At 40.3% G+C, this 24947-nt stretch overlaps 1 protein-coding gene and 1 long non-coding RNA gene across 3 annotated transcripts in view; one reads left to right on the forward strand and one right to left on the reverse strand.

The window, feature by feature from the left end:
* The window catches only part of LOC146438834 (uncharacterized), a 110445-nt gene extending 90089 nt beyond the window's left edge, over window positions 1-20356 (forward strand). The window contains exon 2 of the long non-coding RNA XR_014850514.1: window positions 19276-20356. This is a non-coding gene — a long non-coding RNA (uncharacterized LOC146438834). The remainder of the gene's footprint in view (window positions 1-19275) is intronic.
* TMX4 (thioredoxin related transmembrane protein 4) lies at window positions 2741-24927 on the reverse strand. 2 transcript variants are annotated; one of them, XM_085053969.1, is made up of 8 exons: window positions 24705-24927; window positions 14953-15068; window positions 11749-11794; window positions 10997-11125; window positions 10197-10242; window positions 8363-8464; window positions 6629-6692; window positions 2741-6207 (listed from the first exon to the last, which is right to left on the reverse strand). In XM_085053969.1, exons 1-8 carry the CDS (start codon window positions 24887-24889, stop codon window positions 5921-5923), a joined length of 975 nt encoding a protein of 324 aa, XP_084910095.1. In that variant the 5' UTR covers window positions 24890-24927; the 3' UTR covers window positions 2741-5920. The 2 variants fall into 2 exon arrangements, with proteins under 2 accessions (XP_084910095.1, XP_084910096.1); XM_085053970.1 differs by lacking the exon at window positions 24705-24927 and adding an exon at window positions 16620-19097.
* Window positions 24928-24947: the final 20 nt, after the last annotated feature.

A 24947-nucleotide genomic window follows, 5' to 3' on the forward strand; every position in this document is an offset into this window, starting at 1 on the left:
CAAAACTAAGCAAAACATGGAATTTAATGCCAAGGTCTCCCCAGCACATCTGACACTAATATACAGAGCTTCCCCCCAAGAAATTGGCTACTCATTTTAATCAATCTCTCTGGATGAGGTTTTCTCTGGCTGCTTAATGAGGCATCAGCTGTCTGACCTTTAACCCTGGAGCAAAGGAACAGCATCTGACTGAACAGCAAAGAGCTTGCCTGAGCAGCCATGCAAACCTCAGTGCCACAGCTGATGTCAAAAGTCCCAACAGAGTCAGGGTAGTGTGAACATCCCCTCCCACATCTCATGCTTGTCCCTTGTTCCTTTGGCAGGAACTACAGATGGAGAATGGTGTCATCCCTGGAGCTCAGCCGAACTAGGCTCTGCTAAGGAAATTTTTCACTGCAGCTCAAAAAGGTGAATCACAAATTCCAGATGAAAAACCCCACACTAAACACACAGATAACATTTGTGGCTTAGAAAGCACTACACACAAAAGCCAAAAAGCCTTCAGAGGAAAAGTACTACATGTTTGTCCTTAGGTCTGTTATTTGCTAGAAAGGGAGATTGTGCACAACATTCCAGTCTGGACCTGTGTCCTGCTGCAGGATCAGAGAGACAACACCAACAGCCTCCTGTCAACACACGAAAACCTCCGTAGGGGGAGGATGACCCAGCTGGGACTTTCTCCCTTCAGTTAACTGCAGTAAAGATTAACTGGAAAAGTTAACTGCAGTGTATAATTCAAATACTTTAATGCTCAAGCCATTGCACATTTCTCAAGACTGTTGTGCAAAGCTGTTTTATCAAGTACCTTATATGAGTGAGTTATTTTGGCTTCTGAATTCCCCATGAACAATTTCTCCACATAAAGTCATAAAATATCTGTTTTCTAGAGTATTCTTGGACAGTATCTCATACCAGTCAAAGCTGGACCAACTCACTTTGTCTCCTCCAAGTCAGTGAGAAGAACCAACAAAAAATATGTGTGGGATTTTTACCCCAGCAGCCATCTGGCAACTTCACCTTGGGAGTCAAAACCAATGGATGCTGCAGGGATGAGTACAGCTCCTTGGCCATTCAGCACAGGCAGTGAAAAGGTGACTGGAACAGGCTCCTGATGTCTATTTTGGGAAGTCAGCTGGGAAGTGTGGAGACTGCTGGGATGGCAGAAGAGTGAAGCATTGAGCAGAGGACCAGTTCTCCTGGGAGGAGCTGGATGATTCCGAGTATAATGAAACCAATCCAGGGCAGATTTACAAAGGTCTCAGTGTTACTTTTGTCCCCCCAGCCACAGCAACAAAGGCATAAAAAGTGCCCTCATCAAGGGTGATCTTTTCATTTCCTGATATGGGACTGACACTTGGAATGGCCACTGTCCTTCCTGCATCCTCTGCAAGCAAGAGAGGCACTGGCACAGCCCATGCCAGGACAATCTGTGGTGCCCAGGTTCAGCTCCCACACTCCCCTGGAATTCAGATTAACAGATGTAAAAGTCCGAAGTACCAGCAGGCTCCAAGAAATTGTAATGAGCCATAATAAAAACAACCTTTCCACATAAAATGGAAATTTAAATGGAAATATTAGGATAACTAAATCCCCATTTGTTCCCTGTATGATTAAATACAGAGCTTTCCTTTCTCCTCAGGAAAGATGAAGTGACAGTAAAGCAGTTTTTTTAAGTGTTTTTCTAATGGGAGAGGAATGAAGATGTTTGGTTAAAAATAAGCAATCACCGCAGTGCTCCTTGGAGTAAAACAACTTACTCCCCAGTAGGGAAGGGAATTACAGCACACACTACTAGGCAGCTGCATTCCCAGAGCTGGGAGTTGCCACTGGTCCAGTTCCAGACAGAAAGAAGCTTTTCTATCACTTTAGTTTAGCCACCAGAGAGTGTCTTCAATACTTCCGCTACAAAACTAGAGCTTGGATTTGATTATTTGCTTAAACACAATAATTTGCAAAACCTGATCATTTTTTGCCTGTAGTATTCTACATGCTGTTTTCATGGAGAAAATTTCGTATTCTCACAGCACAAAAGGGAAAAATCAGCACCTGATGAAACAGCAAACAAAATGCTCACAAGACTTGAACACCACCCCAATTTCCCCTTTGTATCAGGAAATGAACACAATGGAAAAGAAGAAAACCAAAGTGAGTCGCAAATAGCCCAGGTCCTGCAGCTGCTCTGTTCACAAGGAGAGGCAGCTCAGGTAACTCACCAGAGTATAAATCCAGGTACCAGATGCTGGAGCTGTTCACACCATCCATGGAGGTTGCAGGGATGATGGTTCCTGGCAGTCACTTCTCCCTCTTAAAGCCTATTCCCACAGCACTGCTGTGTTTCACAACCTGAAGATGGGTAATTTAGAATTGTACACTTCTCCTTGCTGACCTCCAAATCCCAGAGGGAGTTAGCACAGCTTTGGTAGAGGCAGGGGATTTCTCAGGGAGGGGAAAGAACTACCTCACACAGAGGTAAAGCTTTTAAGGGCTCAGTTATCTTGTTCTGCCCAGCAGCATCTGAGCCCCAGCTACATTTTGTACCTCTGAGAGCTCTGGGTTCCTGCAGAGAAACCCTCCAAAAGCAAGCAATTCACCAATGGCTTGTTTTAAAGAGCTTAAGGAATCATCACAAGTCACAACCTCTATGATTAGTGGAAGATCAACATCATTAAAAAAAAGTCTTTTGTTAATAACACAGATGAGCCAACTCCGCACCGAGGAAATGAAAATTACTCCAAGCAGGTCATAAATACAAAATTTATGTGGCATTTCAGTAAAAATATGCATAAGTATAAATTTGCAACACTTCCATGTAACAGACAACCCTGTGTAACATTTCCAGGAAGAAAGCCCACACAACATGTGCCACCCCCATGGGGCCAGCAGATACAGAGCATTCCAAGACACACATACAAGTTTCACACAGATCCCAAGGACAGGAAGTTTGGAATGCTGGATGGATTTCCAGCCTTTTCATAAGGAACCCACTGGATCTTTTTAATGACTTGCTGTTAAGCATTGCCATTCCACTGGCACGCAGCCCAATTGATATTTAAATTGCTTCTCAACAATCTTTAATTTTGACGCACAGCTCTAGTTCACAAGTCTTAAGGCCCTGTCCTTCCTCAAAACGTTTTGAACAGTGCCAGCAGCAGCTTCTCCAAAGCCCTTTTGTCTACACTGAGGTTGCAAGAAAAAGTTCCATTTCTTTACAATAAATCCTAACAGAACAGAGGTAACAGAACACCCAGATTGCACAAAAGGTTGATCCTGACTTCTTGGAAACACGCCAAGTTTAACACTATTGTAATAGTCTAATTAGCGCTACGCACATGATTCAATTAAAATGTGTTTTAGTGGAAAAAGTCCTGAAAGATATATTAACATAACACTTGCACTGCACAGCTAATAGGTTTTTTTTTTAAACACAAATTTAGCCTTTACTGTGTTTGCTGCTTCTGTTTTCCAGACAAACATTAGTCAAAACTGAGTATCTCCAGTACCACACTACAATAATTTTACTACAAATGTAAAATCAAGTTGGAGAGATCAATGGTTGCACAGTATCACCCTTCCCATGAAAAGCCTTACTCACAATTTAGTGATCTTTGTAATAAGATACACCAATACATGTCAAATATGGTCAAACCCAGTCAGCATTAATATTCCCTATTTATTCATGAAAACACAAGAACAACAATGCTCATCCCATGCTCAAGAACCCTTAGAAGCCTGATCAAGCTCATTTCCAGATTCACAAGACACATCTAAACTGCTGTCACTTGCTGCCTGCTCTTCAATGTTCTTACACTTCAGTCTATTATGATGAAAAGCATATCTTCAGTTTAAATAATCCAGACCTGACTGTAACATGCAACAACAGAGGAAATGTAAGCAGAGACTTCAGACACACCAAACAAAGAGGCTTCTGATCTCTCCCACAGCATCTCACAAATCACATGCCTTGTAGGACAAAGTGCCACTTGTGAGTTTGTTTGCTTGCCAAATCCAAAGACGCTGAAGGGAAACCCAATTCTTGTGAGAACACCTTTTTGTCTTCTAAGCATACAGTTCTTCCCTTCAGACTGCAGTGGCCACAGAGTTTTCTTAATTTTGCAGATAAAAGTTTAACTTTCAAAAAGCTGCTGCGTACCTCACCTACTGCTGAATTCTGCTGCCTGCCAGCTTTCCAACTGCTCAGTTACATAGGACAACACCCAAACAACACAAACTGTTCTTAAAAAAGTGCAATGTATAGTTGTTATCAAGTCTATGTTTCCACCTAAGTGAGAGCACGTTTATAGGTGTCCGCTATATGCAACTCAAGCTCCAGACTGGGAGTATTCCTCAAAAAATTTCATATTCAGGATATGCAGTATAATTTTTTTCTTTAAGCAGCTCTAACAGACAAATGCAAAGTTTCTACCATATAGCTCCAAAACATAGTATGTAACAGAACACAGATGGGGAAGTTGAGCTTTCTTAGCAAATATGTTCTTTATGAGCATTAAAAAACAACAACAAAACTGCTTTCAACACAAATTGGCCCTATTAATCTCAGTCTCAAAGGAAACCAGCATTTTGCACTTGCAACTTGTCTCTTCTAATGAGAGATGAACTCAGCTCTGACTACTCTTCATTCTTGAAGAACAAGATGAAATTCATGCATGTCAGCAAGGTTTATGCAATACATACATATATATATTTTAAAATAATATCAAGATTAGAACACATCTTACGCTCATGGTCATACATCAACAAAGCAGGAACATACAAAATCTCACTGAAGGTATTCCTTACCAAAAAAGACTTACATGTTAATCCAAAGGAGTGATACACTGATATGGCTAATGACCCAAGTCTAACCACACCTAATGCTGTCTACCTGACAAGCCATTTTCACTTTACACAGTTCAACACACACACTTTTATTCTGATATAAGTAGTAAAACCAAAAGCTTCTCCCCACTACCCACCTGTGTCCCTCTCTGTTCCCAATGTGATGATTCCAAAAGTAGAAAAGTGATCAAAGGTAAAACCCTAAGTGCCTCTTCAGATAACATTACTAAAGCAGCTTGAGTTCAAGAAATATACAACTTACTGACTCCAAAGTGAGTATTTCCTGCTACAATCTCCTGGTGGGAACAAATTACAAAAGGTCATGCTTTGGCAAAAATTCCCCCTGACCAAAATAATTTCCTTGAAACCTTTTAAAAGTTCCCACACATTTTAAACATGTAACTGCCACTCCCTGACTGAGGTCTTCCATTATTCCAATTCCTTGGGTCACACAACTCAGCTGACAAGTGACAAGCTCAAGCTGACAAGTGACAAGCTCAAGCTGCACAAACTGATACACCAAAAAGTGAGCTGCAGGATCAACTTCCACAACAAATACAAATAGAAATGGAAGAGAAAGGTGGCTCTGTTGAAAGTGATAAAAACAAACCCACGGTACACAACATTTTTGATAGAAGACCATTAAGGTGCCTCCATTCACTAGTGAATGGTCTCTGTGCTTCTGTGGCATTTGGGAACAATCAACATTCAGACAGAAAAGTCACAGTCCTGCCAAGCTGCTGTGGAGTTAAAAGTCCTGATCTTGCCCAGGCCAGTCCTTAGAGGGACACAACACACAATGACCATTTCAGAGCTGGCGAACTGAAGCTGACACCCCCTTTTTCTCTGAGAGGACACGGAACAGATAAGACAGTGATTTTGATTGTCATGGCTGAAGTCACACAACACACAGATGTGCTTATCAAAGAAAGCAAGTACTAAGCTTAAAAAAAGAAGAGCCTGCTGGCAGAGCAGAGATTTTGCGTAAACAGCAACGACAAATCAAGTGTAAGCTCCAGCTTCAGACCCTGAAGGGGTCTGACACTTCTTTGGTCCAAGCGTACAAAATACTCCACTGAGAAAACTATAGTTCCTTCTCAGCCCCCTGGCTTTTCCGCTGTCTCACTGTGCTTTCAGTCTCTGATTCAGCTAAAGGTTGTTCACTTAAGTCTTCAGTTTCTTCTTCCCCTGATTCTTTTCCAAGTGCTAAATCCTCCTCCGACTCATCAGCACTTGAATTTGCTGCATCTTCTCCCTCTGAGAGATCTTTCACATCTGCAGCCTCTTCCGCATCATCTGCAGAAAGCTCTGCAGCCTCCTCCGACTCTTCCGACGCCACCTTCTCCACATTATCCTTGGTAATTGCTTCTTCTAAACAAAGCAGAGACTGAAGTTAGACTGAATCTCACAACAATGGCTTTAAAGTTGCACCAGCAGGTACATATTCTGAAATACTGATGAACATTATTATTGATTAGGATTATTATTCTAACTGGGATTGGAAACAGATGATCCTTAAGGTCCCTTCCAACCCAAACCATTCTGTGTTTCTGTGACTGAAAAAAATTCCTTATTTTTCAGTTATTTCATTAAATCTTCAGTAGATTTGTCCTCCACTTTCATTTCTTCTTCTTGCATATCACGCTTTCATGTTGTTCCAAACCAAAGACAAACCAATTTTACTTGACTCCAGGATTACTGGTTCACAGCGAAGTTCTGAACAGTGTATTGCCCTCCCTCCTACGAATTAACACTTTAAACTACACCATCTCACCCACTTCAGAATTCTTACCAGGTGTTTCAGCTCTGTATTTTGACTTGGCTGGGCAGAAGCAGTCTGAAATCAAAACCAGGATCTGTGGAAAGGAAAAAAAGACATTAATTAGCAATAATAAAAAAAGGCATTTATTAGCAACTGCAAGAGGTCCTGCACTCATTCTTTTTAGACAGATATACTCAAATTTTTGAAAATTGTATTATCTTGCTTAGAGATAAGAGCTAAATAAAAACATGAAAAAAGTGCTTTCTCAGTGTGTACTAACCAGAATTCCCTGTTTTCTACTACCCATTTTCTGCCTCCTACTTTCCTAAATTTATTCAGTACTGACACTGCTTGCATCTGAAGAAAAGCTCAGAACACAGTTGGGAATTTTTACTTTTTGAAAATCTATGAAAAAAATCTTGATCAAGGTTTTCTGTATTTTGGGATGTTATTCCATTCCTACCCCTGGCTTCCAAATACAGATGTGTGTTCCACCTTTTGTGCTTGTTATTTAACCAGCCCAGTGCAGAACACGGGCAATCAAAATGCAAAGAACACATTTGTGCCTCACTGTCACTTGCTAAGAATAGTGCAAAGAAAAAGAGAGCTGACACCATGTGAAAGAAATATATTTTGAAAGCTTTTTGGAAAGAACTGAGAGATTAACTTCTCATTTTTTCAGCTTTTTCAGTTTGGAGGTTTTTTTAAGTGAAGAACTAAGAAGGAGAGTTTCCTTCAAAACATGATACTCACTTGCTCCTAGTTACACTACCTTGATTTGCACACATTTGGTGAAAATCTACCATCCAGAAAATGCAGCTGTCGAAATTGGATAATCATAGACATTTTCTTGTACACAACAATTCTATACACATCAAGTATAAAAACATGAATTTGCCCAAATTCAAATTTCACCTGCATTGAAATCACTTCCCAATATTACTGAGAAGTAAACTCAAAAAATTTTTCTTTATTTCACTAATATTTGGGCTGAAGGGCAGAGATCCAAGCTCCAGAACCAACGTTTCTTTATACTTCCTATGATGAATAGTGACTTAGCAGCAGGTTAAACCAGTTACCAGCAGAACTGTTTAAACTGTCCTTGCAGATGCAGAATGTGCTTGTAGAACAGGCAACTAATCTGAAAGAACTTAAATCCCCAAATCTTCAAAGGTTTTAAAAAATATTTTCACCCTTTGATTTTGAGTAACAGTGTGGCAGCACCCTTACATTGCTGACTCCCACAAAAACAATCCCTCTCTGGCTAACAAAAGTCTCTCCACAAAACCTGTGTTCTTAGAAAGTTGGAGTCTTGACCAACTTTGACCACACACATTCAACCCTTAAGCAGAATAGTCTTAGATAAAGAAAGGTCAATACAAGAATCACTTGTTTAGTGGATGGACTAGGCAAATCTAAATTGAAGCATGGATTTCCTAAGAAGGTGATCTGATTTGTACTGAGGGCATTGTCCAAATGCTTCTTAACCACTGACAGGTCTGGGGCATCAACGACCTCTCTGGGCAGCCTGTTGCAGTGTCTGACCACTCTCTGCTTCCTAATGTTCAGTCTAAACCTCCCAGATACAGCTTTGAACCATTCTCACACATTCTGGGCATCAGGGAAGAGATATCAGTATTTAAATACTAACTAAATGTATTATTAAAACTCATATCTTATGAGTAAAGCTGGTTTTATTTTTTTCACAAGTTAATGCAAAGCAAGAGTTCTAGTTAACTGAGAAAAACAGTAATGTTTTCTTACCAAACCCAGGAACAGACCAATCAGTAAGGTAGCTAAGATGAAGACGGCATAGGAAATCCAAACATGAACTCCAAGAGTGCCAGTGAGGTAGTTATGAATTTGCTGGAAATGAGAGGAAGATACTTAACTTCATACCTAAAACCACTTTGGATTTCTACTGCCAACACCATTATATAAATTGCTGTCTTATTAAGACCTTTCATTTAACAGTATTTATACTTAAGTCTTCTCCTTTTGACACCGTTAGATCTTAGGCTTTTTTACCAACTTGTTCACATTAAAAGGCTTTTCAAGCAGAGGATGCACAATTCCTTCTTCCTAAGACACTCAGCATTACAGATGCTATACACAACCTTACTGCAGATGGATGTATGAGGAGCCTCAGAGCTTGCAGCAAGGTATCACAAATTAAGCCATTTCATTCTTACTTAAGCTTTTCAGCTCTTAGAAGGAGCCACACACTCTAAGCATACACTGAATAAATTATTTCACTTCTAAATTTAAACATAAGAATCCAAATACAGTATAAATCCAAATCCCAAACTTTAGTTTCTCAAACCTACAAATTCAGCTGAATGAAGAAGCACATTGAGTCAGACGAGCTGGTAGGAAGTCAATTACGACATTAAATCTCTTTCAAAACAAACCACAACCAACATTTACAAGAGTTTAAATATGGAAATTCCAGTCTTTTTTTTAATGTCAGAACATCTTCTGATATTTATTAAAGCATAAGCAAGGACAGCAGAGCAGGAAGAGTGAGGAAATGTACCGCTGAAATACTCTTCCAAGTGGAAAGCAAATTAGAGGTTTCTTCCCAGAACAGTTAATCTTTCAGGATGGAAACCATGAAGAAACAGCACTATTACACAGCAACCATGGAAGTGAAACACCAGAAGGCTATAAAAAGTAAATATTATCCAGTGAAAGCATCAAATATAGACATAACTCAGAGATCTGTTTGATTCTGTGTTAGTCTGATGCTTAGTAGAAGGAACACAAACTGTTCAAACTCTCAACTACATTTCTTCTCTGGAGCATGTCATAATAGTAAAATATTCTCCTGCAATCAAATACAGTCTCTCAATCTCAGTGATACTCAAAGATTTTAAGAGGATATTTCCAGACCAAAATCAGAAAGGCCTGAAAATTCTCCATATTTGGATGCCACGGAAAAACTTGGATAGCTCCCAAATGAAAGCATCTTGAAATATTTTAAAGTAAAATATGCTTTTAATATTTCAAATCACACTTCAGCGTAGCTAAGCATTTCTCCTTTACTTCTGATAATTACACTATTATCCAAATCCATCATGTTCCTATGCAAATGGTGTTGTCAGTTTGAACCCCAGATGCAGAAATTATTACTAAAAATCCCCTTGCCCTCCCTTCTCCTGTGCAAGACACAATGAGAACAAACTGCAGAGGAACATCATTTACACCTCAAAATTAACATGGAGATGATCTTTAGGAATAGTATGAAGTGAGAATACCTGGTAGATATTTAATTTATTCCTGCTGTCTTCAACCATTTTTGCAGCAGCTCTCAAAAAACTACTTTATACACTTAAAGAACCTCTCCTTCCAACCAATATTTTCATTATTGATGACAATCTTTACAATAAACTACCATTTGTGGCATAGTACCTTAGCACTACAAACTTATAGTGCAAAGATATCATACACAGTGATACACCCAATGCACACTAAATGTAAGGTAAAATTAACTCACACAAAAGGATAACAAAAATATTCAGTTACGTTTTGACTTTTAAGCATAATGATTATTCTAAGCATAAAAAGGGAGTATGGGAAACACTACACAGTTACTTACCCTGATCCATCCTGAGAAGTGAAAGAGCCCTGCCATGCCATGCATCCTGGAGAACAAGGGAATGGAAGGACATGTACATAGCAGCCCTGTAGCTCCTCTCCCCATTCCTAAATATCCTACAGCTCTTCCTCCTTCTCACATAAAAAATAAGGACCCTCTCTGGATCTTTGATGTGAACTTACACATAATGGCTTCAGCCAGAATGAAATGCTGGCCACTCACATCTTTGGCTCATCCATTGTGTCATGCAAATTTTCTACACTATTTCTGAGCAAATCCACCTCTCTGAAAACAGATTCTTATATATTCTGTAAGCTCCATACTGTTTGGCATTCCAAAGGGGGACAAAAGACTCTCTTGGAAAGAAATAAGAAATCTTTAAAGCTAAAGGCTGCCCAGCAGCCAGAAGCCATGAAGTAATAATCTACATAAGCACACACTTTATTCCAGGACTCAGCAGATATTGGAAGTGCCACTTTACACAATACTCAGTGGCTGTATTTTTTCTGTTAATCTCCTTTCAAAGATGACATATACAAGCCTTAGCAGGCACAAACATAAGCAAATGCAGAAAATAAACAGCCTTTAAAGGTGAGAAACCGGGAAGCAGGCTGTCAATGCTGATTGCTTCTGCAAAGCCTGAAAGTCTAGGGAATAAAGGCCTTTTGTCTTTAAACTGTCAACACAGGACAGTTTATTATTGAATAATAATAAACACAGGACAGTTTATTATTGAATAATGAGCTTATTGAATAATGAGCTATAAAATATAGTTCTTGTTAATAAAAACAAAGTGTTACATTATAGAAGATGGAGACTTCCATCCTGGTACAGGCTCCACAGCTTCCCATTTCCTTTCTAAGATGTAACCTTGAAGATCTTCCAATGTCCGCGAGCCGCGGTATCTGCGGAACACTCCATCATTGGCACTACAAAACAGAAACACCCATCAACACAGAGAGCCCCTAAACTCTGGGGTAAAAAACCTAACCAGAACCCCCACACAGATTTCACTGGCTCAGAGCTGAATGTTGTGTAACTGTAACCCATGATGGAAAAAAATCTCAATTTTAAAACAGCAGGAGCTTTTGCCATTTATAAAGCTGCTATTTTTCTTATATATTCACTGACACTACAATGAACACACAAAGCACATGAGGTTAACAACCAAACCATTTCCAAATACAACTCAGAACTAAAAGTGCACAGGTATATGTATTTGTTTAAATATATGCACGACTCATAATACTCTGACTTAATGACGAGCTCAATATTTTAAGGATAATATCATCTTATTGGGGAAGAGATACAACAAATGTCTTCTCTGATCCATTTTTACTTGTATCAATAACAGGGAAACTAAGTAAAGTTACTTAAACTAAAGAAAAGCCTCAGATAAGGATTTTATCATGCAACCAAAGCTCCATAATCTGAGCTGAAACCAAAAGTCAGTATTTGTTCATTTTCCCCTACATTTCAGAGTTAGAAATTAAATCAAGTGACAAGTAGGAGTCAACACCTGCAGTTGACTCCTGCAGTATGACACACTTACTGGTAAATTGTGGGAAGTGTTGTGACAAAGAAACGACCACTCAAGCCTAGAAAGGGAAGAAAACAACACCAACAGTTCAGTAACATTGAAATTTCTCAGCATTCTGACTTATCTATAAATACCTGCAGATCTGTATTTTAGACTAGAGACCAGCAGGCTTCGCAGCTTTCACCATTGTTTTGTAAATACAGGTTAACAGTTTGTCTTCAGATATGCTACAAACAGTAACAGACAGCAAATATTGGTAACAAATTAAGGAAAAATGTTTATTTTGAAGAATGTTTACCGAGATGCAATTTTCCTCATCAATAGATTTGTCTCCTCAGTATTCGAACCCAGCTGAAGTTTTGGACCAGCCCAGCATTTGACACACTCAGAGCCCATTAGAAAGGGCTGAATTCCTACAGCCAGCAATTTCAGCCCATATAAAGTACCAGTGTAAAGAGCAGTTATTTAACTTTGCCCTTTATAAAATTCTGTGAAAATCTTTCGGGAAACGAAGGCCTTATTCTGCCTTCAATAAAGCAAACAGCTCTAGGCACCAGGATTAGCCATGGAGAAGTACTGTAGCAAGAGAGTTTCTGCCTTTAGAGACAAAAATGAGCCATACTGAAATAAACCTGGTATTTTTAAAAGTTTCAGTGGTAATGCTTTCCCTAGTTTGAATTTCTCTATGGAATAGGCAAGAAAGGATTGTGGCTTTTTTTTGTTTGGCATTTTGTTTGAAGATATTTAAAGCAAATCATCTTTAAAGTTCCAAAAAAAAATGCTTCTTTACTTCAACTTTTCAGCTTTCTGCCTTTATTGCTACGAGAGGCAGGGTGATGACAAACTTTCTGAAACAGCTAAAAGCTGTGCCAGCACCAGGAGATACAAAGCAAACAAACTCACAAGTGTAACAGCAGAATTAATGCAGTAGACAGCACAGCTGCACAAGGAAAACTAGGTGGAGAGTCATATAGAACGTAATTAGCTTAAGAACAGAGAAAGTCATGGGAACACTGAAAGACTCTGAAGTTCTTACAAAAGGCAGTCAGGTAAAGTAAACAAAACTCAAACCTTTTACCTGTGGCCTATGCTAGAGTGAACACCTCAGAAGCAACACTGAAATCTAGAAGTTATAAAATGCATCTAAGCATCCCCAACACTTTAGATGGAGGCTTGTTGGTTATCTAAGGCACCTCTTCAGACTGGTGAAACCAGATGTGAGTCAGCTACAAAATTTAAGAACACAATAAATTGTTTTGGTGCCTGTTTAACAGAAACTTGAATTGGCTACAGTTAAGCATCTGCCTCTGTTTGCAAATCAAAAACTGACATACACCCGTTATGAAATCAACAGCTAATCAAGAATCATAAAAAATAATCTTCTATTTGCACATGCACACCCCTGAAAACATACAGAGAACAGATATGTCATCTAAAACTCCAGCTGCTTTCATCCAACAACTACTCAAAGAGGACACAGAAGGTCTAAGAAGTCTTGTTTTAAATTCACAGGTAATTGTTGTGAGTGAGACCTTAAAAAAGGCACCACAAATATACAGAACATAAGGATCCAGAAGCATGTCCACTATTTGCTTGTTCCACACTGAATGTTTCAATGGAGAAGATGAGGCATGAGGAAGCACTTTACGGCTGAGACATCAAGTGACTGAAATCTGCTGTGAAGCCTTATTAAGGCTCTGGTGGATTTATTCTTCAGGCATCTCCTGCAATTAAGCATCATGAATGGCCATTTTCTCCTGTTGGTTTGGGAAGTGCAATTTTATGTAACTCTGCACTCATCTCGTGGTGTTCCCCTAATTTAACATATTTTGACTACTTTCAATTCAATGAAGGGGTTACATAACTAAGACTAATTAAAGTACCATTGTGGAAGCAAGAAAGGAGACAGAGCACTTAAACACAACAACTGAAAGGCTGATGCAAAGCCCACAGTAAAAATACCTCAGTAACTTTGGAAAGCTCCATAGAAACCCATATTTCTTCCAAATTAAATCAACGTCAAAGGTCAAATACATAATAAATGTTTGTTTCCCAGTTTGAGCACTCCTGAATTTTAGAATTGCCTGCAGCTTCCAGTGCCGAACTGGATATTGTAGGTTTATTACAGGTGCTTTGGTACCAATTCATAATTTTGGTCAGTTCCTTGACTCACAGAAGTTACCCATGCTTAGGGGTCAGGACTCTCAGCAACATTAGAATTTCAAATATTACATTTACATCTACTTAAAAAATGTAATATTCAAACTCATCTGTTTATTACACTGTGTAATCATTAGTATATGCAGCTTTTATAAGAGTTTTTGTATACTTGTGAACTTTTATCAAAACATGAACCTCCACAAGGTCTAGAACAGCTGGCATTTTCTTATCAACTTAGATTGCTGACTCAGAGACAAGAGTTTTGATAAAGTAAATCTGTTCAGCATGTTTTCAACTATTAAAATGAACACATTTTCCACATACTTTATAAAGAAAAAAAGAAAAATCAGTAAAGTTTGACCTTCTTATCCTAACATCATCTCATCTTTCTGTCTTTTGATACTGCTGATAAAATCCTTTATCCCCTCAAAGCCAAAACGAGCACGAAGCATTCCCAGGAGATGCAGAGATTTACTCAATATTAATACTGCTTGTACAAAGATACATTCAAAACTTTGAAGAGAGTCACCAAAGGAACAAATGAGATTGCACTCACGCTTCTGTGAATGGCTAGGAAACTGTTTTTGTAAGCATATTTGCATATGTGCATCACCAACAGGAAACAACAGTAACAACTGTAATCTGAAGCACTACCACAACCATACCAGTCAATAAAGCAGCACCATGGTGGAAACAGTTAACACTGTTAATTAAAGGAGGCTCCCTCTACCACACCCTGAAATTCTCCTAACAGGAGGCTACAGAGCTGGAATCTTCTGCAGGCTGGAGGAGAGAGGAACGAGACAGGCAACAGCTTTTAGTGAAGAAGATTAAAATAGAGAATAAGCCTCTTTTAATTCAGTATTAAGCCAGATCACCACCCTCCCAATTCTTCAATCCTTCATATTGAGTTTATAAACTTCAGTTCAGAGACATGAACTGTATGGAGAAACAAACTGTGGATAACATTATTTTGACTTTGAAGCCTAAATAATAAGCAAGTGGTACTTATATTGAATAATTCCTGTTATTAAAACATTCTGTTTCATACTATACCTGGTTCTTGAGTGACATCCACTTTTCCAACAGTGATCCCAAGCCATTCGCTCTCCTTTGCAAAGCTCTCCCACGTTGCTTCAATCTGCTGACAAGCTGGACACCAAGGAGCATAACTAAAGGGCGAAGACAGGGTAAATATTTTAATACTCTTACACTTAAAGACATTCAGACTCACTTTTTTGTGCAGAGAAAATACAAACATATCAATCACAAAGGAAAAAACCCTACGTTTTTTCTTAATCAAGTTTACTGAATGAGATAATCACGGAGTTTTTATCAATCCTTATGTTCCTCCCCATCAAAACAAAACGATTTCCACAGATTTAAGAAATTCATATCCAAACTCCTCACCACTTGTGATTTATTCTATTTACATAGGAAGTAAGATCCATTTTCATGGCACCTACCTGAATTATTGAAGCCAGACTGTCCTCTAAAGCAGTACCCTTCATCGCAACATTTTGTATTGATTTCCCACACCTCACAACTTCCCAAAATTACATTTGCCTTGGCCCACTACTCCATTCATCACAACATGCCCTTTCTGATAGCAGTCATTAAAGACTTAAAAAGAGCACACATCAAATTCCTATTGTTCATACTTATCGTCTTGGGTTTTTTCCCAAGATTCATTCCAGCAAAACAGGATAATATGTTTCAAGAGTTGAATTTTTTACACACCCAATTGGAATAATTAAACCAATTTTGCAGCTGCTGGTAATATCTTGACACTTGGCAGTTAAAAGGACACAATTTAAAAATATTTGTTGTATTTAACTGTACTAGAAATTAATGATTCTAGCTATGAAAGACCATATCTTCTCTTTTTAAGTCAACATCAGTCTATGTGAAAGCATCTGAAAAAAGGACATAAATCTTATCCTGCAAAGAGACAGACTCTCGGTGTCTTTCAAAAAGATGCTGAAAATAAGTCTCACATGCAGCGCTGTTGTCCATTGTGCTGCTGGCCCACAGAGAGCTTTTAATAAGAGTCTGACAGATACTGTACTTTACAAACAGGATTATTTTATTATAGTAGATGGACTGATAAATAAGAAACTGCAAACATCCATTAGATAATGCAGCCGACATTGATCTAAAATGAATGACAGAAGTTCGACTGTTTTCTAAATCCAGGTTCTCTAGATGTGTCAAATTCACACCATGACATTTTCAAGATTAATCCTTTAGCCTGTTTAATCTGTTCATGAAATAGAAATTCAGACCCTATCGAAATTTATATTCACATTTGACATGCATGAGCCTTTCTCCTGACTGAAATGAAGTGAAATATTCAATACACATGACTAACATTCATATGATTAAAAATATTTCCTTTAGTTCAAAGCAGCATTAAAATCTCCCCATGTCACAGCTCAGCAGTAACAGGACATAACAATGAACTTCACAAAAAGCTGTAGTTGTTGGCTGCCTAATTTTTAATATCGTTAGACATGGGATGGCAATAGCTCCATACAATGCTACAAGATCCAGCCACTCCAGCTGAACACTGGCACAGACAATCAGGATTAAAATATTTGCTTTACGTTTCTGAAATTACACATCCAATTTTTGCCAGCCAGGAAGCACCCTGTTCCCCACATGTTCCAGAGAGAACTTCCAACAGTCATCAGATTTCTGCAAGAGTTATCACTGCTGTTTACCTCAACACCCTCACTTTCCTGAAGCTTTCATGTCTGCGTTTGTTATGCAGCATTTGAAGCACCAAGGAATTCATTACTGCCTCCTGCAAATAACTAAGAAAATTACATTACCAAAGCTTTATTGTGTCTCTTTCTCAGTCATTATTTTTACTCAGTCAGTATTTTTACTGTAAGAGAAAGTGTAAGGGGAGGTAAGTTACTGAAGAGTAAAATATCTGACACTTAGGAGATCTTTATCAAAAGTTTCAAAAAGCTTTCTGTACCCTGAAGAACTGAGGTTTAAGGAAATGCTTTATTTCCACATGGGCTTCTAATGAATCCTTTAGAATTGTGACTGATTTCTGCAGAAGTTATGGTACAACTACCATTCTTATATTCCCCAGAAAAATTTAATCTGTGGGAGCAGGAAAGCAGATCCTCAAGTCTGCTGGGGAACCAGTCTTTTTTACTTTTCAAGTCACAGAATGAAAGAACAGTTCACTGGCAAAAGCAGATGTAACTAAATTTCTTCTGCTACACTCCAGACAGGCCAGGAATTAATTAGCACTTTGTCAAGACCACCAAATTTAGGGCTGTTAGTCCCATTTCTTCTCCCTATGCATAAGGGGATAGCTCTATTAACTTGTAGGGCACAGGGTGCAGCACAACCAAGTGTGTCAAAAGAATAGGTCTTTCCAAGTTAAAAATCAAAGTGCACTGGAATTTAAATCAAGACTTGGGGACTTGGTTAAGGAAAGAAAGTTTTCAGTAGCCTGTTACACATTAAAAGGCAATTTGCTGATTTTCATCATTCAACAATCCCATTGAAAACACCACATAGCTAAAAATGACACACTGCCAAAGTATTCACTGGAAGCAGGTATTGCACATTCCTCAACACACACCTCACTGGTGAGGTTTTGAGACCGCTCACATAGCACAAAGTTTTACAACTGAAATGCTCACACACACACGGGCAGCCCTCCATAAATAAGGCAGTCAACATCTATCACTGCAACAATTGACCTCAGTGGACTGAAATCACTATTTCCAAGTATCCAGGTGTTTTCTCCTGTTCCTACCCCATTACAATACCTAAAGCTTCTTGCAGAGGGCATACAGAAAACAATTGAAAAGCAAAGTTTGAAGCTCTCAGACTCAGACTTTTTTTTTTTTACTTCTATTTATCTCTGATCTAAAGTGTAAAAGAAAAAGTTTTGGCTTTCAAATTCCAACAACTTCATTGGGGCAATACAAAAAACCCACTCAAGTTAAAACCAGTTTGAGCAAAGGTGCCATTCAGCCATACCACCCTGAGAAGACCAGCAAACACAGAATGACTTTGCTAGAACATACTGATACACAGTTAGCAGCCCCAAGCCACTTATCTCTCTGCTTGTACCTGCCTGGCTACTGAAATCACCAATTCACTCGTTTTCAAGTAAATTTAACTGACTCCTTTTATCTGGCTTGTCACTACCATTATCAACAATATTAGTGAACGGATAGAACCTTGAGTACCATTCCACACTTTGCTCTGATGGCAATTTCACCAAGTTGGAAGAACCTAGGAACAAAGGAAAAACAGCTTATGGATACAGGCATGAAAGGATTTGCCGAAGAGGAAACATCAAAACTTCTTAAACCAAGCTGCTTGATGGAGTTCAAATTGGGAGTACTATCAAAATTAGACTGAAAATGTTGAGACAGTATCCAGCAGAATGGTAAAAGCAATATCAGAATAAAATTCTTATTTTTATTCTTTCAAGTAAATTTGTCTAATTTCTACAGATTTCACAAGCATATATACATATATATATATACATATAAATACAGATAAGTCTTGAAGCAGGATAGGCAGCTTTATAATTTCAACAAAAGAAAACTTGCAGAAGATCAACTGTGTGGTTTTAGTGACTTTTCAAGTGAGCAGGTGGCAAACAAATATGCAGAAGTTAGACCCTGTCATTTACCCAGATCTGTATCACAACAACATATGCCCTGAAAGCTGACAAGAAACTTTCTGCAGAAGGTCAAACCCCTCTAAACAAGACAAACTTTTTTTTTAAAGAAGGAGAACCTATTTTTAAAATAGACAATCAATCAATGAAAAATTACGTGAATTATTCTAGAGCTTCAGCAGATTAAGTTCCAACATTCTACATACTTTTATGTCCCCTTCAGCAAATGTTTTGTTTTCTTTCCACTACAAAGGGTATTTCAGCATCACATTTTTGCAGGTTTTGTTTGGCCAATGCACAGCACTAGCTGTTGTGGTGGTTTTGATTGGCCCAAATTTCAGTAAAGTATTTTTTGACATCTGGGAGAAATTTGGACCCCTCAGAAGCTGTTGTGATAGGCCTGGGGAGGTGTCTGAGGAGTGGGGAGTGGCACAAAGATGGCTCCTGTGTGTCCTGAGTAAAAGTTCTGGAAGTTTTTACATCAAGTCCAGCAGAGCCAATCTCTGATGGCTCTGAAGGTGATGGACATGCTGCCAGCCAAGTCTGAGCCAATTAGAGTTTCTAGTTATGCCTCTGTGGAAACATATTTAAGAAGAAATCAAAACAAAGCAAGCACACACTTCTTTGTAGTTGGAGGAGGAGAAGGTGGAGGTAAAAATATGTGAAGGGAGAACAGCATGGAGATGCCAAGGTCAGTAAAGAAGGTGGGGGAGGAGGTGCTCCAGTGCTCCAGGCGCCGGAGCTGAAAACCCTCTGCTAGCCGTGGTGAAGACCATGGGGGGAGCAGGAGGTTCCCCCTGCAGCCCATGGAATCTACAAGGATGCAGAAATCCACCCACACCAGAGGAGCAGGTGGATGCCTGGAGAAAGCTGTGATCCAGTTTGGAGTCTCATCAAAAGAGTTAAAGTTATAAAGGACTTGCAAGGGAGAGAAAGGCCTTGCTCCTGGGATGGAAGCAGCCTGGCTTCAGCTCGGGAGAGTCTGCACCTTATGGACAAAGAGACTCAAGTTGCAGCAGAATTCGGGCAGGATGTTGCTCATGAGATTGGACCCATGCCAAAGAAGTTCCCAGAGGACTGTCTCTCGAGGGAGGGACCCCACGGATAAGTAGAGAACCCCTCTCCCTGATTGGACTGACCAGAAAACACCCCTCACCCTGCCCCCTGCCCATGCTGTTGGTTTGGAAAGAGGGAAGGGGGGTTGCGGCTAGCACAGGTCTTTCCGGTGAGAACACTCTTCTATGTTTTATAAACAAAGATGAAGTTTGGATGTTTTGAAACAGTGTCTCGAGATTTGGACAGTTCAGGCCTGGCCAATCAGGCCTAGGGGGAGGTTTCTGGCTGACCAATCTGGGTGACCTCTGAAAAGTCTATATATATTGAAATCAAAATAATAAACTTCTTCTTTCTTGTCACACTGAGAACTCGGGTCTTTTTCTCTGCTAGCGGCTCAACAGCGACAGGGGGTGAGCAGAGAGACTGCTTCTTAAGAGGGTAAGGGGTGAGAGCAGAAAAACTGTCTGGAGAGAGAGAGATAAGTAGAGATAAAGAATATTTGTAGTAGAAGAATTGTGGTGATGAATAGATTTATGGACCTGCTCTGTGAACTGAGAAAATACCCTACACCCTGGCTCCCTACCTGGGCTTGTTGGTTAAAAAAGAGGAAAGGGGGTGAATAAAATGGGTTCGTAAGAGGGAGGGGGGTGAGTGAACAAAATAGTGTATGAAAAGTTTATTTTTGCCTTACATTTATCCTCCAACTCTGTTAGGTAATTAAATCACTTTTTGCAACTTTAAGTTTGGAGCCTGTCTGCCCTTTTTTCTTCTGTGTGTCCTCCTACCAGTGTCCTATCTCATTTGACTCACGAGATTGATGTGTATTTTTGCAGGTTTTTTTCTTGCAGCAAGAGAGAGTCGAGGTGCCTGGCGTTTAGTCAGGGTCAAACCCCAACAGCTGTCTTTTCAGTTATTAAATAAAAAGTTTGGTCACTTCCTCTGGACTCACCCAGCAGAGCTGCAGAGGCTTCAAAATCAAGCTGGAGTTTTGGCAACTGGATTTTCATTCCCCTGGTTTTTGGTTTTTATTAGATTTTGGGTTGTTGGGGTTTTTTAAGAATAGGACAAAGAAAAGCCTGGACACTAACAACTAAGAGACTCAACGCTCATAAGTGAAAGGAAACTCTCAATCTTATTGAACTCTTAACCTAAGTCACAGTAATTTTTAAATAGCTTAGCAAATCCCTTGGGATTTTATTTACACACAGTATTTCAAGCCCACTGATTAAAAGCATTAAACCATCTAAAAACCAAAACATTCAGCTTCATTTTTAACACACTCTCTTTAAGCTACAGACAAAAGTGCTAGTGGGAAAGCTGAACCCTTGCAATCATCTGGCCAATGAGATAGCAGGGCAATGTTTAATGATAAGTGACAATGAAAAATAAAAAGTATGGGCCTATACCATATGTATAATAAGCCAGCCTTGGAAACATGACTGTTACTCTGGTCTCCTGATTTCCACCTGGCTAGAATTAAAATGGACAATTAAGAGATTCTTTTTCAGGTACACACAGCAATAAAGTTGTGCTGAAACAAACCGGAACCAAAACATTTATCACCCTTTGCAGGAACAAGCACATAAAGTACAGCACATGCACCAAGAGCATAAATAATTCCTTTTGTAACCAGAGGCATGAAGACAACAAGTTCATTGATGGCTTGGATTTTGTTTTTTTGTTTGTTTGCTTGTTTTAATTTACTTTAAAAAAAAGAGGATGTTAAGATAAATTGAGCTTGGGACAAATTCTGTTTACAGATGCAAAATGCACTTTTAAGTAAGCAGAAATTAGTTTTCTGTGTTCTGAACAGACACAATATTAAAGACAAGAAGAAAACTCCTCATATTAATGAACCATTATCTCACAGCTACAGACTAGAGATAAGGAAATAGGGAAATTGCTTAACACAGCTCAGTCCAGTATCACACCCATGGCACTCCAGCCCAGACCTGTGTACTACAATAGTAACAAGAACCAAAAAATGTTGCAATGTCTGGCAGATACAGAACCTTCTCCAAAACCTTTATCAATGAAATGCAGCAGTGCTTCCAGGGACTGCAATTTTTCCAGCTACGAATAACCAAATATTCAGAAAAAGCCAGGCAAGTACACACACTTCAGCTAGGAGGGATGAAGGAAGAAAAATCCCATTTCTGCTACAGATCCCTCACACAAATAATTTCAAACTTAAGTTTTTCTATTTGTGCACCTGGGAACAGCAAAAAGGTGGAATTACACAGCTCCCAAATAGAAAAACTGACAATAAACAGCAGCTGTACCTATTCCAGCGTAGGAGGCTTCAAAAGAGCAGGTGATGAAAATAAATCTTTTTTTCATGAAGATGTAATATTTGCATTAATATTATATACATATTATATATATATAAAGGATATGTATATATACATAAAGGACCCCTGTCTAGATCACCAGCTCTAAACCAGATAAAAATCAGTAGAAGCCAAAATCCATCAGCACAGAAATTTCTGCAAGAATCAGATTTGTCAGTGTTTGCTGTTCTCCTCATTGAAGCCACTTGGGCTGAAAATTCTCATACAGAGTTTCTGCCAGAAGCCCAGTCAGGGATATTTAGGCAAGAGGGATGCAGCTGATGCCAATGGAAAAGCCCACTGGCTGTAAGATACTCCCAAACCCTGCCCAAGCTCCACTCCCAAAATAAAACTTAATTTTCCCCCCTTACTTCTCTTCTGGTATTTTGGGGATGAGGGCTGGGGAGCAGGGATGGGGGAAAACCCGAACCAGATTATTCTGGAAACATTAAAAAAAAATAAAAAAATAAATCAGTCCTAGAGCTCAAACTCTCACTAATTCCACACCAGCAGTATTGAGTTTGCTTCCTCATTTCTCCTCAGGAGAAAAGCAGAAAGCACCAATACTGCACCACAGAAAATAGTGTGGAGGCTCGAGGATCTTTCACTTTGAACACTCCATAAAATTAATTACAGTCCAATTTAAGCAATGCAGCAACACTTACAATGCTCAGCTAACACTAAAGCTAACTCTGCCACCATTGCTATTGCCAGCTACCTCTCAGTCCAAACCAGTCAGCAATTTTTCAAGTGGAGTAAAGACTTGCAAAGGATTTCAACTGTTTTGCTATCCCAACCACTTCTGATTTCAGTCAGATCCTCGTTTTTTTCCTTCCTCAGAGGCATGTGCCTCTAATTATTTAAATATTTTCTCTTAGAAATAAAAACCTTGAGTCACAATAAATAATCTTCCCCCTTAAAAATCACCAACCTGTGTACAAATCAGTAACTTTCATACAATTGCTTCCACATCGGACTAAGACATCCCAAGTGAAAAATCGTCAATTTAAAACATAACCTCAGAGTGGGAAAAAACAGATTTATCTTTTTCCCCACCTTTTACCTCACAATAAATGAAGACAAATCCAAAACCCATTCGAAACCTTAATTATAACAATTGGCATCCCTGTGTCACTATCAGCTATTTCAAGATAGTTCCCACCTATTCACTAATTAACACCAGGGTCCAGTAGGATCCTGAGCACTAAAGCCCTAAGAGTACTAACAGTCCATCCTGCTAAGAAGAGACAGGAGACAAATTCAAGAGCAAACCAAAATTTTAAGTAGCTAGCTAAGTATTTAGGAGGGAGCATGAGTTCAGATGTTCAAACTGTTTCAAACTCAAGCACTTGCAAAGAGTAGCACACATGCCGCAATAAAATCCTATTTCATAGCTGCACAGCCCACAGGCACCACATGACTACACTGCCTATTTGAACTACTTCTTTATTCATCACTGTCTAAAAAAAAACACCCTCAAGCTCCTTTTCCCCTTTCTAAACACAAGCAGGTGAGCAAGACTCTGACCAAAAAAAAAAAAAAATCCCATGCATTTCAAAAACAGTGTCATGTCACAAGCAAAGTCACCACATCACTACAGTCAGTCAGAAGTTAATGAAATCTGATGCATCTCCCTTGAACGAGCTCAAGTCAGCTTGGAGTGCAGGCAGGCTGGGATATTATGTAATTCTGATTTGTAAGCCTACTCCTGCTAAATATTCCATACCAAATTCAGGCTTCTTGGAGCTCACACAGAACCCACTGCCAGCCCCCAATGGGGGAGAAGGATAAGGAGAAATGCTGGGCACTATTCCCCATGGGGAAGCTGGTTGGAGTGACCCATTTAACCTTGGACACTCAGACAAGAACCTGAAGGACAATAGCCACACGGAATCATGGAATGGTTTGGGTTGGAAGGACAACTTGAAGGCCATCCAGTTCCATCCCGGGCCACGGCAGGCCCACCTTCCACTAGACCAGATTGCCCCAAGCCCCATCTAACCTGGCCTTGAACACTTCCAGGGATAAGGCAAGCCACAGCTGCTCTGGGCAACCTGTGCCAGGCCACACCACCCCCACAGTAAATAATTTTTTCCCCAATATCCAATTTAACCCAACTATATGTCAATTTGAAGGCACTCCCCCTTGTTCTGTTATGACACGCTCTTGTAAATAGTCTTGCTCCATCTTCCCTGTAAATTCCCTTCAGGGAGGGGAAGGCTGCCACTAGGTCACCCGAAGCCTTCTCTTTTCCAGGCTGAACAACCCTCATTCTCTCAGCCTTTCTTGATAGGAGAGGTGCTCCATCCTTATGATCAAGCTGGTGGCCTGCTCTGGGCTCAGTCCAACAGGTCCCTGTCGTTCATTCCACGCTCTTTAGTCCCCGCTGTCTGGAGTGACCCGTTTAACCTTGGGCACTCTGTGCCCACGCAGGACGGGAAGCTGCGGGGCAGCTCACTTTGTCTGCCATGCCAGCCCAGGGCAGCGTGTGGCTGCGGGCGGGCAGAGGGACCGCGGGCACCACCCGCCGCCTCCCTCACGCCGTGCCCGGGCAGTCACCGCCGGGCCGGGGGAGCTGCGCGGCCCCTCTGCAGGGCGGGAAGGCCGGCCTCGCCCCCTTCTCCCCACAGCGGGGCTGGAGCCACCGGCCATGCCGCCCCTCGCGGGGAGCTCCTCGCAGGGAAGCCCTCGCAGGGAACCCCCCTCGCCCCCCCGGCCACGCTGCCTCCGAGGCGGGCGGGAAAGCGGCCGCTACTCACAACTCCAACATCCACTGGCCCTGCAACACCAGGCTCCAGTTGGAGCCGCACAGCACTCGCACGCTGGTCCGCGGCTCGCCGGGGCTGTAGAAGGAGGAAGAAAAGCAGGCGGCGGGACCCAGCAGCGCTACGAGGAGCAGAGCACACGACAGCCGCCGCCTCTGGCGCCAGCGGCACGGCGCCATGTTCGGCCCGCTCGCCCGCCCTCAGGAAGTCGGGGCGCCAGCGGCCGGCGCGGGGGCG

The sequence above is a fragment of the Lichenostomus cassidix genome, chromosome 3 (assembly GCF_008360975.1).
Source record: "Lichenostomus cassidix isolate B80296 chromosome 3, HeHo_3.0, whole genome shotgun sequence".
Taxonomy (NCBI): domain Eukaryota; kingdom Metazoa; phylum Chordata; class Aves; order Passeriformes; family Meliphagidae; genus Lichenostomus; species Lichenostomus cassidix.

Excerpts from the sequence above, each read along its gene's own strand:
- TMX4 (XM_085053969.1), bottom strand. The coding sequence starts at position 24,889 with ATGGCGCCGTGCCGCTGGCGCCAGAGGCGGCGGCTGTCGTGTGCTCTG. Across the intron at positions 10,243-10,996 it reads AAGTCTCCATCTTCTATAAT|GATGCATGGCATGGCAGGGC; the intron begins GTAACACTTTGT and ends CTTGTTCTCCAG. Across the intron at positions 6,208-6,628 it reads ATACAGAGCTGAAACACCTG|AAGAAGCAATTACCAAGGAT; the intron begins GTAAGAATTCTG and ends TGCTTTGTTTAG.